We start from the raw sequence: 13,123 nt of genomic DNA, 5'->3' as shown, positions 1-13,123 counted from the left end.
GTATCAAGGTCCTAGACTCCAGCCCCCTGTCTGGCTTCCCGCTCAGCAGGGAGTCTGTTTCTCCCTCTCCCTCTCCCCCTGCTCATGCTCTCTCAAATAAATAAAATCTTAAAAAAAAAGACGTCCACTCCACAGACACAGTGATTTAGGTCAAACAGACTCAGCCCCTATGAGATCTCTAAGAATGAATAAGTAAGGCAGTGAGGGCCACAACACAGAGAGAGGCATCAGGACTCCCTGCCAGAGGAACAAACCTGTCCCGCCCATAGATCTGATGCATTCTTAAGAGATTTTCTGGTGCCTGGGTGGCTCAGTCAGTGAAGCGTCTGCCTTTGGCTCAGGTCATGATCCCAGGGTCTTGAGATCGAGAGCCCTGCATCGGGCTCCCTGCTCAGCGGGGCATCTGCTTCTCCCTCTCCCGCTGCCCCTACCCCCCCACTTGTGCACGTGCCTCTCTCAAATAAAAAAAATTAAATCTTGGGGAAAAAACAAAAAAAAAGATTTTCTGAAAATGCTGTTTTGTTCTCCCTGATAATATAGTCACAGTTTTTCCGGACTGTTCAGTGGTCCTGGTCCAGTCCCCAACTCAGCCAACCTCCCTGGCATGTTGTTTCTCTGTTACTTTTGTGCATGTGCAAAATGGAAAAATACAGTCTCTTGTCCCAGTGAGTGCATAAGCTGTTTGAAAGCAAGGATTCCCCCCATCCCTTTCTTTTAAATCTTACAGGCACACTTGTTCTACCTCAGGGCAGAAATTGACAAGGAATATGAAGAGAGTCAGCAGACCCAGAAATTAGGATGGCAGGCTGTGAGTGGGGAACAGTCCTGCCGTAGAGCGATGAGGCTGAGGGATGGAGGAGGACAGCCCAGAGCTTCCCACAGCACTCACTGCCAGCTCCACGGCCAGTCTGAGGTAATGTCCCCACCCCCTTGCTAGGACTGGTCCGGAGCCCGGGCACAAACAGCACCCCCACGCCCTGGACAGAACCCCAGGCCCTACTTGTGGAAAAGATGTCCGCAGGGCAGTTTCCTCGCGGCCTGCATGGAGTCCCAGCAGATGGCACAGTCGTCATTGTTGACAGCCAGCTCCTCCGGAGTTGCCACAGCAAACCTGTAAAAGACGAACGCACCAGCAGACCTCTGTCAGTTGCACACATGTAAAACTGAGGGCCACGCCATGAACTTCGCCCTCTGACAGCAGTTACAGAGGAATCTGGGGCAGTTAAACGTTCCCAACCATCAAAAACATTACATCTGCTTTCTCTTCATAGCCCACCAAAGAGCAAGAAACGTAAACACAGAAATGAACTCTGTCTTAACAACAGCTGTTAGTTCCTTCAACATAACACATTAGCTAAAAATGACTTGAGGGAACATTTCTGGGCAAACCAGAGGAGTTAAGACCCACCCCTAGAGAGCCAAACTGTTCCCCTGGACACTAAAGATACCCATTCATCTCACATCTGCAGGCTGGCAAGTGAGTCCCTCCCTTGGTGAGCTTAAGAGCGTGTGTGTAAACATGCATGTGGAAGGAATTAAGTGAGACCCACTTCATAAAATAGAGGACAGAAGCCCAAGGAAGCTTCCGCTTAATGATGATGATGATAAAAATAACGGCATAATAAGAACCACCTAGTATTTATTGAGCAGCTGCTACATACTCATACTGTTCTAAGCATGTTACTTGCACTAGCCCACTGGCTCCTCCCAACAGTTCCAGGACGAAGGCTCTGCTATCATCCCTAGAGTGGAAGCAACTGAGGCACAGAGATTTTATTAAGGTGCCCCCAAATCACACAGCAAATCCTCACATAGGTGAGGATTCACACCTGGCAGTCCTTCTCCAGAGCCTCCACTTATCCTCTTCACCCTTCGGTTAACAGCTAACAAAAGTGGTTCTCGGATCACCTGGGATCTGTTATTATAAAAAATCTAAAACGAGTCCAGTTGGGCAACATCAGCGTGTGCTCACGCACCTGGCCTCCATGTTGCCAACCACACGCAAGTAGTTCTTGTGCCGGCGGATCCGACGCTGCACTTCGTGGAATAGGTAACGCAGCTGCATGAAGATGACCAAGCTGGCCATGGATAACCAGATGTTGCCAAATAACTTCGCAGGAAGGAAAAAGAATGAAACACACAATAAAAATGAATGTGAACTCGCTAGTGACAAAGGTGACGTATGTAACAGAAGCTCTTATTGGTGGTAAACGGGAACTGGAACAATCTTTCACCAAGCAAATGCAGATATTTATCTCACTACCATAAACAATGTACACGCTCTTTGGCCTAGTCATTCTATCATCAGCTATCTTTTCTCAGGAACTAATCCGAAATTTAAAAGCTTTATGCACAAAGATATCCATCCATGCAATTATAAAAAAGAAAACCAGGAAATGAGCAAAATGCCCAGTAGGGAAATAGTTAGGTTGTAAATTCATATAATGTAATAGTATATAGTCATTAATTGCATTTTTTATAAAATAAAGTTATATTATTATACTATATTTATGTATAACATTTTTAAAGATTAATTACATGGGAAAATATTTAAGTGAAAAAAGCCAGATAAAACTATCTCAAAAAACTAGTATGTGATAAACTATGTAAAGATGTGAAAACAGCAAACAACTGAATACAGTCTAAATATCCATTATGAGGGTTGGTTAATTAAAATCATTATACATCTATATGATGGAATTCTTATCCTGAAGGCATTAAATGGTTCCGAAGAACTGTGGCTAGCACAGGACAATACAGATAATACATTAGCTAAAAAAAAAAAAAAAAAAGCAAAACTAAACTGAATGTCCAAAATAAAATCTCAATTTATGACTGTATGTATTTGAATATAAAAGGAAGCAATAAATACAATAAAACGTTAAGTTATCCCTGTGCATTCGAGGGAGCTTTAAACAAAAGCTATACATGTTTTTAAATATGTTTTCAAAGTTATTTTCAAAAAGCATACTTAGAAATGTCCTGTGTCTAACCTAGTCATTTTTTTTTTTTAAAGATTTATTTATTTAGGGCACCTGGGTGGTTCAGTTGGTTAAGCGACTGCCTTCGGCTCAGGTCATGATCCTGGAGTCCCGGGATCGAGTCCCACATCGGGCTCCCTGCTCAGCGGGGGGTCTGCTTCTCCCTCTGACCCTCTTCCTCTCGTGCTGTCTCTCATTCTCTCTCTCTCAAATAAATAAATAAAATCTTTAAAAAAAAAGATTTATTTATTTATTTGAGCGGGGAGGACAGGTATGGGGAGAGGGAAAGGGAGTTATAAGCAGACACCACTCAGAGCGTGGAGCCTGACTTGGGGCTCAATCTCACAACTTGAGCCAAAACCAAGAGTCAGACATTTAACCAACTGTGCCTCCCAGGCGCCCCTAACCCAGTAATTTTTAAATGCATCTTTAATAGGCTTATAGTATAAATCAACTGCCCACCAAATATGTTGATTCTCACCATTATTAGATCACTGAAGTGCTAACCATGGAAGCAGATTTTCAACTGTAATTTCTTGCATAGCAAAGTAAAATGTAAACGATGAAGTAGGAGGAATGAAATACAAATGCTTTCTTTTTAATTATAAAGCAGAAAATTTATGAATCCATGAAGTAGCTAACATTGCAAGAGTTCCCATTACCCCCTACAAAGTAACTGCTACGTATCAGAAGCCACAGAAACTAGGGGGAGCATACGGAATCCTCTTAATTTCATGGTAAAGAATGACCAGTGACTAGGTCAGTGGAGTTCACGGAGTGCCCTAGGAGGACAGCAAACTCAAGCTGGGCTCCAGCCGAAGTGCACGCCATTATTCTATACCCAGTGGCAGAAAGACAGAGGGGCACAGCTGCGTTTGTTTTGAGAGTCTTTACGCAGTTTATCCACAAATGTTTCATTTCTTATGGACTAACCAGGGTTTCTGATTCTAAAACACCTAGCTCTCTGTTAGAGCTCCTTCTGAGGAAGCTTACCAACATGTGAATATGGTGCATGAGGTCCAGGGACAAGAGAGTGAGCTCCATGACAAAATCTGTGTAATAGACATAGGTTCCTTTTCCCTCCCATGTCCCTTCATGGTTGAGGTCCCAGAGGTGAATTACATATCTGCAGTGAACAAAGAAAAATCATTTTAGCAATTTACTGTTACAGTTTAATCTAGCTTACACGTGATACAGAATAGTCACATTTTTATAGACTTTATACATGTGACATCTTAAAATCAACTGTATGAGTAGACCTCAATCGCCTCCCTCCCAAATTTTTACTCACCGTAAAATCACATGAGCAGTCCTCACTGTCACAAGAAGAGACTATAAAGAAAGATGTATTTTTTCTTTAGTAAAATTTGGAATTGCTCAGGCCAAACTTAACTTTTACAAAAAGATAAAAGGCAAGCATTTCTCAGTTCAACTAAAACACGGGTTATTCAAGGGAGGGGGTGGTGGGGGAATGGGATGAATGCGGTCAGAAAGTAGAAACTCCCAGTTACAAGATAAATGAGGACTGGGGATGTAACATCCAACATAATGACCGTAGTTAACACTGCTGTGGTACATCTGAAAGTTGTGGAGAGGGTAGATCCTGAAAGTTCTCATCACAAAGGAAAAAACCCTTTTCTTTCTTTTTCTGTATCTATAGAGATGATGGATGTTAAGGAAACTTACTGTCATAATCACTTCACAATCTATGTCAGTTAATCATTAGGCTGTATACCTTAAACTTATACAATGCTGTATGTCAATTATATCACAATAAAACTGAAAGAAAAAAAAGCAGGTTGTTCAAGCTTACCAACTATTTTTTATCTGCTTCAAATTTCCACAGACTTCTTTCATGACCTAGAAACCAACTTTCATTGAGCCTTTTTTCTGTTAATAGGTGACAACTGATTACACCTGTCCATCTCATGGGGCTGCCTTCTATAATCTTGAGGTTCATTCTAGTAATTTGACAACCACTTCTATTTTACACAGCAGGAAGTCACCATCATTGATTACTACAAAGGGTGTTTGAATACTTGGTGATCCTATACCAAAAGTATAGTTCAGGTACCCCAATCCAAGATGAGTACCTGCCCTCTACATAACGCTTTGTATACTCCCCTTGCCCACACAAAAACAAAAAGAATGAAGGAAATAAAGAATAAGCCCTTCGCAGTATTTTGTATTATAGAAATTGATATTAAAAAAAATCTCCTCTTAAACTACCAGAAGAGAACTATTACATTGTTTGAGATATGGAAATCCCAATCTATAAATGGAAAATATTTTACATAGATTAACACTATAAATATAAAAATACGATTAAGTTCAAAATATAAAATCTGTAACATTATTATCTTGAAACAATCATAGTAATGAGCTGAAATAAAAATATGTACTATAGTAAGATCCAATAAGCCTAATTTAAATGACTTTATTTTTAGGTATACCTTTTCCAAAGTTTGGCTTAATATTAATTAAAAGTAAAAAGCAGGAAAACCAGACTATCATGCAAATGATGATTTATTGTAAAATAGATCTAAAGCAAACTAATAACATAGATCAGTGCAAAAAAAATTTTAGATTTTTTTCAAGAGAAATATACACATATAGACGGTATTCATTTAGAACTGCGAATGTTTTACTAAGTACTTAAATGTTCCTTTCCTAATTTTACTTACACTACTACATCATATTCTGAAATCAATGCTACTAAGCAAAATTTTTTTAAAAATTTTTAAATTTTTAAAATGAACTCTTACCTCCAACGTGGGGCTTGAACTCACGACCCCCAGATCAAGAGTCACACATTCCACCAAATGACCCAGCCAGGCACCCCAATAAATGTTAACCCTATTCTAACAAATTCCCAAATAGCAGTTCAAACTTAGTGTTTTGATATTAGCTAATTAACTTTAATAATCTATTATTTCATTTTTTTCCTTAATAGTAGCAATTATGGTAAAGATAAAAATATTTTGCCTTTGGCCTGAGGAAAAAAGCAAAGATAGCAACTGAATATAAGGACATACAAAAAAATTTTTATTTCTATTGAACAAAAATTGGTATTTTCAAAGGTTTAAAAAGTAAATTTAAAATATACATGAATATCTCAGATTAGTCTTCCAAAATAAAGAATATAGCTTACATATTTATATTATCCCATAAAATTTTAATTTATATCCTAGCTAAAAAAACTCAATTTTTGGATTGTGCCACTGCTCACTCTGAAACCTTAAATAATTCACTGCACCCTCTACACCAGTTTCCCCATTTATAAACAGGAATAATAAAATGAGTCAATACACTGCAGGTATTTACAGCAACCCTCAGCATACAGTAAGCACTATAGAAATGTGGGCAAAAATAATTACCTTTTATTGTGTCGTAGCAAGGATTACAGGAAATCATACATTTTTCCCTTCAATACCAGTACCCGACACAAAAGCAAGGAATTCCAAAACATGCTTGTTAAAACAAAAGACCAAATATCCCTCAGTCACAACATGGGTGACTTGAAAACATACAGGAGTATGATCAGAACAAAAACCCGCGTCCACACCTTACCTCTGCTGCCATGAAAGCCAGCGTGTGCATCCCGTGGGTGTAGCCCGTGACACAGCAGACGACTGCCAATCCACAGCAAGAAAGCAGCATTGCGATCAACAGAGACAGAACTCGCCCGTGGCTACTCATGGGTGTGGTGGGAGAAAAGGAAAGCTGAAACATACAAAACAGGAGAAGGAAGCTCATTCTTCACAGCACTGTTAAGCTTCCCTGAGAAACTCAAGGGTAGTCTCGGTGTCTGCTCAGGAACCTGGGCTTAGCAGCGCCGCCAAATACCAAGCACAGAAAAGCACCCCACTGCCAGATGGTCAAATTCTCCAACCAACCTAAATATGAGCACGAGCTGATATTCAGAGATCTTTATCACTTACTTTATGGAATATTAACAACATACATCATATTTCCATCTCAAATTCTCAAGGATCCTCCTCCTACCAGTGGATGATAAGCCTCTCTCTAAGAAATTTTCCAAAGGTATTTAAGTCTCTCAATATTCAACAGCACTCCAGACAGCACCATGTTCTGTTGTGTTTCTTTCTCTATCTTGCTCTCCCCCTCCTCCTGAAAATTCACTGGGAGCATATTCCTACAGTGTTCGGGGCTGGGACAAGGGAAATATCATCCAGGTGTGGAGCGCCCCCTACCACGATGCTAGATTAACAGTATACAAGGAGAGGCAACAGCGGGGACAGAGGTCTGGGGCTGGGAGTCTGAGCAGGAGGGTGGAGATAACAAACCCGTTAGGGAGGTTGCGCACTCCTGCTCTTGACCCCTGAAGAGCTTTCAGACTGAGATGAACTCACAGAGAGGTGCAGGGACCACGTGTCCCCGAGGACCGGGTGAAGCGAAGAGCAAATGAGGCCCCGGAGTGGTGTAACTGAGGGGCAGAACTGTAGGTGTGCGCTTCCCCAGGACCCTTGACATTTGTCCGGGGGCAATGAAGAGTGAGGGTTCACCCCACAACTCTGATCTGAAGCCGAGAGGCAGATCTTGTACCCGGACAGAGAAGGATTCACTTCTCTCAGGACCCAGGGAGACAAGAGGGCTAATTCAGTCCTTGCCCAGGGCTGGAAATAGTGTAAACTAGTCCAAAAGAAGGTTCCAAGAATCAGAGGAAAAAAACGGGAGGAGACTGGAATAGAAGATATCTGGAAGACAGCCGCTTTTATTCAGCTTATACGTTAAGCTTTCCTCAAGCTGTGATGGGAACAGTTTGTGTAGGTGAACTGACCCCACGCGGGCTGTAACACACTCTGCTAGTGGGGAGGGGAGGGAATCTTCAGCAGAGACACTGATCCTGCATTCTGTGGCCGCTACAGGAAGTTCCTCAAGAAATAGGCGGCGGCTACCTGATCTGGGAGCCTTGCCCTGGAGACCTACCCAGGACGTGGCCGTTATGGCTCCTTCATCTTACCCAGTTCAAACCTGGCAAATGTGTGACTAAGCAAGCAGAGAGCGTGGCTAAAAACTCACATATTCAAATCGGTCCTTGCAGAGCTGAACCATCAGATGTAGAAATACAAGTCCAGCAAACCAGAGGCACCACATGACCACCTCTTCCACCGTCTGCACATTCAGCACACCAAAAATGAAAATGAACTTGTAGAAAATAAAATTCCAGAACTTGTCTTTGAGGTGCTGAAAAGACAAATATTTATAAAGGTTAGTACTATTACATCTAACCTATTTAAGAGAAGTTAACACAACAAAAACTGGCTGCTCTGGAGAAAATACATTCTACATTCAGCTTTCTAACATTTGTTCGCAAGACATTAGAAGGTAAAGAAAAAAATAAACTCTCAAGAATAAAGGTAAGGCACCTAGAAAGTCATGTGTAGACTCTGGATTGTAATCCCTCAGTCAGTTATAAAATTTTAGCCATCAAAAGGGGAGTGATATTAGTCTGGTACCTTGTATATTAAGAATAACACAAATACTTCCAACAAAATTTTAAAAATAGTGAAGTCTACAAGTATCATTTTTAATACTTCTGCTCTTTGGATTTGTAAACAATAGAAAAGATTAGGCTTTTTCTTTTTAAACATCCTTCAGATTAAAAAATAACATATGCTCATTCACCAGCCTATAATCCGTAAGAAGAGTAAAACAAAAATGCCTTAGCATTTTTATGCATTTTTCTTGTCTTCTCCTAATGTGCAAAACCTTAATTTTTGTGTACACTGCTTTATTTCACTTCTCATATTGTGAGAACCTTACTAGCATCAGTGAATAATCCCTGAATATACCATTTTAGTGGTTACAGATGGACAATGAAATTGTTTTTGTCTCCCTTTGGAAAATGTTGCAATGAGTATCTCTGCCAGAGTTTCTATTTCTTCAGCATTATGGAATCAAAGGTTACGAATGTTTTTATGGTTTCTATTAAGTACCACCCACCTGGTTTCCAAAGAAGTTGTATAAATGTACTCTCCCAGGGTTAGTGGGAGAGTACTTTGCCTATAAGGAGGCTATCCAGTTTTTAAAATCTTCACTACCCTGAAGAAAAAGGTCAAGGAGGGGAGTCTAGCCCCTAAAATACACTACTGAGCCATCTGTGGAAGGGGTGGGAACTGAGTAAAGACAGGAGAATCAAACAGGACTCCTAAGTATATTCTCAGAAATAGTTCTGAACCATATAAATGTTTCGCAAATTCAAACAATTAAAACAGAAAAAAAACAAAACTGAATAGAAACAGAAATAACTGAGCCTAAATGTATAACAAATGAAGACTACTGAAAGATAAGATTATTACTTCGAGGACTTTTAGCCACTATACTCACTGTCCACCATTTGCACAAAGAACAAAGGGAACTAGGAACCTTTGGTGAATGCCTGTTTCCAGATCTGGGACAGGTGAAGTACAAGGTGAACCCAGGACATCTTGTGCCTGGGTTTTGAATCTTCACCCCACCATGTATTTGCCGTGCGACTTGTGACGAGTCACTTAACGTTCCCGTGCTTTGGTCTCCCCATCTATAAGATGGGCCTTATGAGCCTGGTATCCACCTCACAGAACTGCTGGAGAAACTTAACTAAGCTACTCTATGTACGGTGCTGGGGCATGTCCCATAGCGGGCATTATGCGCCTTAAAAAAAAAAATCCCTTGCTCTAAACCTCCCCGAACAGTTTCTTTCTTCTCCTGCTGTCGGTATTCAGTGTCTTTGCCTCCAACATGACTTTATTTCTTGAACTTTCTTGAATCACCCACAGAGCAAACCCATGTCAATTCTGCAGAGTTCTAACTCAAACTAGTGCTTGATAAATGCCACTGGATGACACTCATCAAAAAAAAGTCATCACGGTGGGGAGCACAGCATAATGTGCACAGAGCTGTGGAACCACTGTTTGTGTAGCTGAAACTAAGGTAACACTATGTGTTAACTATACTCGAATAACAAGTTTTAAATAAGTAAGTAAAATAAATGGAAGATGTGATCTGTACTGAAAAACTCAAAGTAGGATAACAGATGTGCCTGTTACCTCTAGGTATCGTAAAAATCTATATAACGCTCCAAGGTAATGTGTTCTGAAAATTTTGAACGGATATTTAACATTTCAGGAAAATGAAAGCAGTGGATTAAGGCCCACTGGTGCCAGATCAATCCACCAGCAAGGAGATGGCTTGCCTGGCCTGACCAATTTCTGGGCCGTAAGCCAGAAGTTTTTCGTCACAAAGAAAGAAGCATCAAAAGGAGCTTTTGATTCCTACCCCCAAAATGACCTTCCACAGTGCTACCTGGGAGACCTCTGGAGTTGATATTTTGGAGAAAGTGCTGAATACTCACTAATGAAAACTCTCTGGGAGAACAAACAGTCCTGCTCCTAACAGCATCCAAGGGCTCAACCACACAGTAACCTCGGTTTAGCTCTGAACTAGGACCTCAGCTGATCTGATAACAGGGGACTTGTGTTGAAAGGGTAGGTAAGGAGCTAGGCCAATGCAAGTTCAAGGTAGCAGGTCCCTGTGTCTCATCGCGGGGATAAGATAAAGTGAAATCTAGTTCTGTTTGTATGTTGTTGTTTTAAGGCCAGTTCTAAATTCTTATTTTTAAACACACCATTTCTACATTCTATGCTAAAATCCTTGGGGGCCTGCCAATCTGTACGGTATGCTTGTGGCACATTCTTTATTACAAGCATGTCCTGCTCATACACCTGCACCTTCTGGGAGTAATGTTCCAATGTCAGACTATCCCTAATCTTCTGCTTGTGGAATGACGAATCTTAATTTACTTGTCCAAAGGGAAAAATTTAAATCTCTCGGTAATTCCTTTGGAAAAGAACCTATATTCTAAAGAGTGATGTTTATTATTATTCAAACTAAAACAAATCTATGCTTCTTTAAAAACTGCATTCATGAAAGTCATGGGAAAAACAGCTATAAAGAACAATATTAGGACAACCTGGCTACACTGAATATGGACTGTGGATTCCATAAAGTATTTTATCAATGCTAAGTTTCCTAATTTTGATCATTGTGCTATGGTTACATAAGAAAATGTCCTTGCTCTTAGGAAATACATGCTGAAGTATTTGGAGGTCCAAGGGTATGACGTCCACAACTTACTCTCAAATGGATCAGAAAAAATACGTATAATATAAATAAAAGACAAATGTGAAAGCAAAGGGCGCCTGGGTGGCTCAGTCGTTAAGCGTCTGCCTTCGGCTCAGATCATGATCCCAGGGTCCTGGGATCGAGCCCCACATCGGGCTCTCTGCTCAGCGGGAAGCCTGCTTCTCCCTCTCCCACTCCCCCTGCTTGTGTTCCCTCTCTCACTGTGTCTCTCTCTGTCAAATAAATAAATAAAATCTTTAAAAAAAAAAAGTGAAAGCAAATGGGACAGATTGTTGACAACTGTGAATCTGGATAAGGGTGTATGGAAGCTCTTCAGAGTATTCATGCAACCTTTCTGTAAGTTTAAAATTATATCAAACACAAAGTTAAAAAAAAAAAATCTGGTCACTAGAATCCATCCTTGCTGTTTGGACTTACCTGCCTCTCACTCACTCGAAGAGGGCCAAACACAATACACTGGATTAGCTTAGCCACCAACATCAAAACACAGCATGCAGTATTTACTAGAACCTGTATACAAATCAAAGAAAGAAAGTTTATTTCCTCCTGTTGAAAAATAAAAGCAGGTCTAAAAACTTTGTATTAGGAATTCAACATTTCTAAGGACTGAGCCTCCCCAGTTCCCTACCTATACAAGATAAGTAATATTTGAAGGGGCACGCTTTTATGGGTGGTGGGAGTAGAAATGAGGAGCGGGAAGGAGAGGCACCAGCTTACCAGTTAATCACAGAGCCCTGTCCCAGTATGCACCATCCAGCAGGCCACCTTTCCCTTCAGCCTTTACTGAACCGTACGTAAACTTTATACTGAACATACAAAACTGTATGCACATTGTAAGCCGTAGGTGTCTCTTAGGTATATCATTTCCTACATTAAGATTTTGATAGCCTTGAAGAAAACTTTTCTAGAAATTGAGGTTATCATGAACTAAAATCCAGCAGCCAAATATCTTACTCTGCCCTGCCAAACAAACAGCAGGTGAGGAGAGGGTTGATGGTCACAGAAAAGCCACAAGACCATAAAAAAATTGAGAACCCCCTATACATATATAGGGGTATGTGTATATACACATATGTACTACAATGGGATAATCTGCCAGCCAAAAGATAAATGTTCTCCATGCTCAGTGTTGGTCTTCAAGTAATGGTTCTGGGGCATCAGAGGGGAATGGAACTGAGAAACCAAGAAGAAGGAAGAAGCAAACTGGCAGGAGTGTCTGAGAACTGGAAGGCAACAGAAGCCACCAACGCAAAACCAAGGCCTTCTTCAACAGGAGATGGGAAATCTCTTTACTTAGATAATTAAGAGATGGATATCCCGACACCTACACAACAAATCTAACGCTCACAAAATGAAAGAGTGGGCTGCCCTTGACCAAGAAAGTAGTGGGGCACATCTTACCACTTACGCTCAAATGATTTTTAAAATTCTACATGACCCCAAAAGCCAAAAGGACCTTGATAAAGACAGTAAATATGACTTTCATTGAGAGCAATGGAAACGAACCCCAACTCAATGTAAAGACTGCTTTAACCTTTGATTCACTAACTTTACAGGAAGGTGGCCATATTCCTCTTCCCAGGTCATTCTTCCCTCTACTTTTAAAAGAAGCAAATGATATTGTCAAAGGAAAAAAAAGATGACAGAAGAAGTAATACAAGAAAACAAGCTCCTTAAGATCTATCTCTTTAGGTCCTCCTTAGTATCTCACACCATGCACCCCTTTGGGAGAACATATATAATGGCAGCCCTGATTCATTACAAAAAGATTAAATTATGTTTAGTCCTATTCTGCCTAATGGGACAAGGAAATATGTGATATATTTTTAAAGAATTAAAAAAAAAATAGTTTGGCTGAAACAGTTCTGGTAATTAAATCCTGCAAATAATCAGGAAAAAAACCCAAATCAGTTATCCAAAACATCCTATATCCCTAACTTGTGACTCCCTGTCAAACAGCCCTATTTGAAAGGGTCCAAAAAAATAGCTTAGAA

General features: G+C 40.5%; 1 protein-coding gene across 1 annotated transcript in view; it reads right to left on the bottom strand.

Annotated features, from left to right (window-relative positions):
• Positions 1–13,123, bottom strand: part of AMFR (autocrine motility factor receptor) — a 45,973-nt gene that overhangs the window by 24,755 nt on the left and 8,095 nt on the right. Inside the window, exons 2-8 of the mRNA XM_036068940.2 lie at positions 11,547–11,639; positions 8,025–8,189; positions 6,552–6,704; positions 4,273–4,313; positions 3,975–4,107; positions 1,977–2,110; positions 1,001–1,111 (exon numbers count right to left, since the gene is read on the bottom strand). Of these exons, the coding sequence (XP_035924833.1) occupies positions 1,001–1,111; positions 1,977–2,110; positions 3,975–4,107; positions 4,273–4,313; positions 6,552–6,704; positions 8,025–8,189; positions 11,547–11,639 (830 nt within the window). The remainder of the gene's footprint in view (positions 1–1,000; positions 1,112–1,976; positions 2,111–3,974; positions 4,108–4,272; positions 4,314–6,551; positions 6,705–8,024; positions 8,190–11,546; positions 11,640–13,123) is intronic.

This window comes from Halichoerus grypus, chromosome 15 (genome assembly GCF_964656455.1).
Source record: "Halichoerus grypus chromosome 15, mHalGry1.hap1.1, whole genome shotgun sequence".
NCBI lineage: Eukaryota > Metazoa > Chordata > Mammalia > Carnivora > Phocidae > Halichoerus > Halichoerus grypus.
The sequence above is the reverse complement of the archived record's forward strand: the minus strand, read 5'-3'. Positions and strand labels throughout refer to the sequence as shown.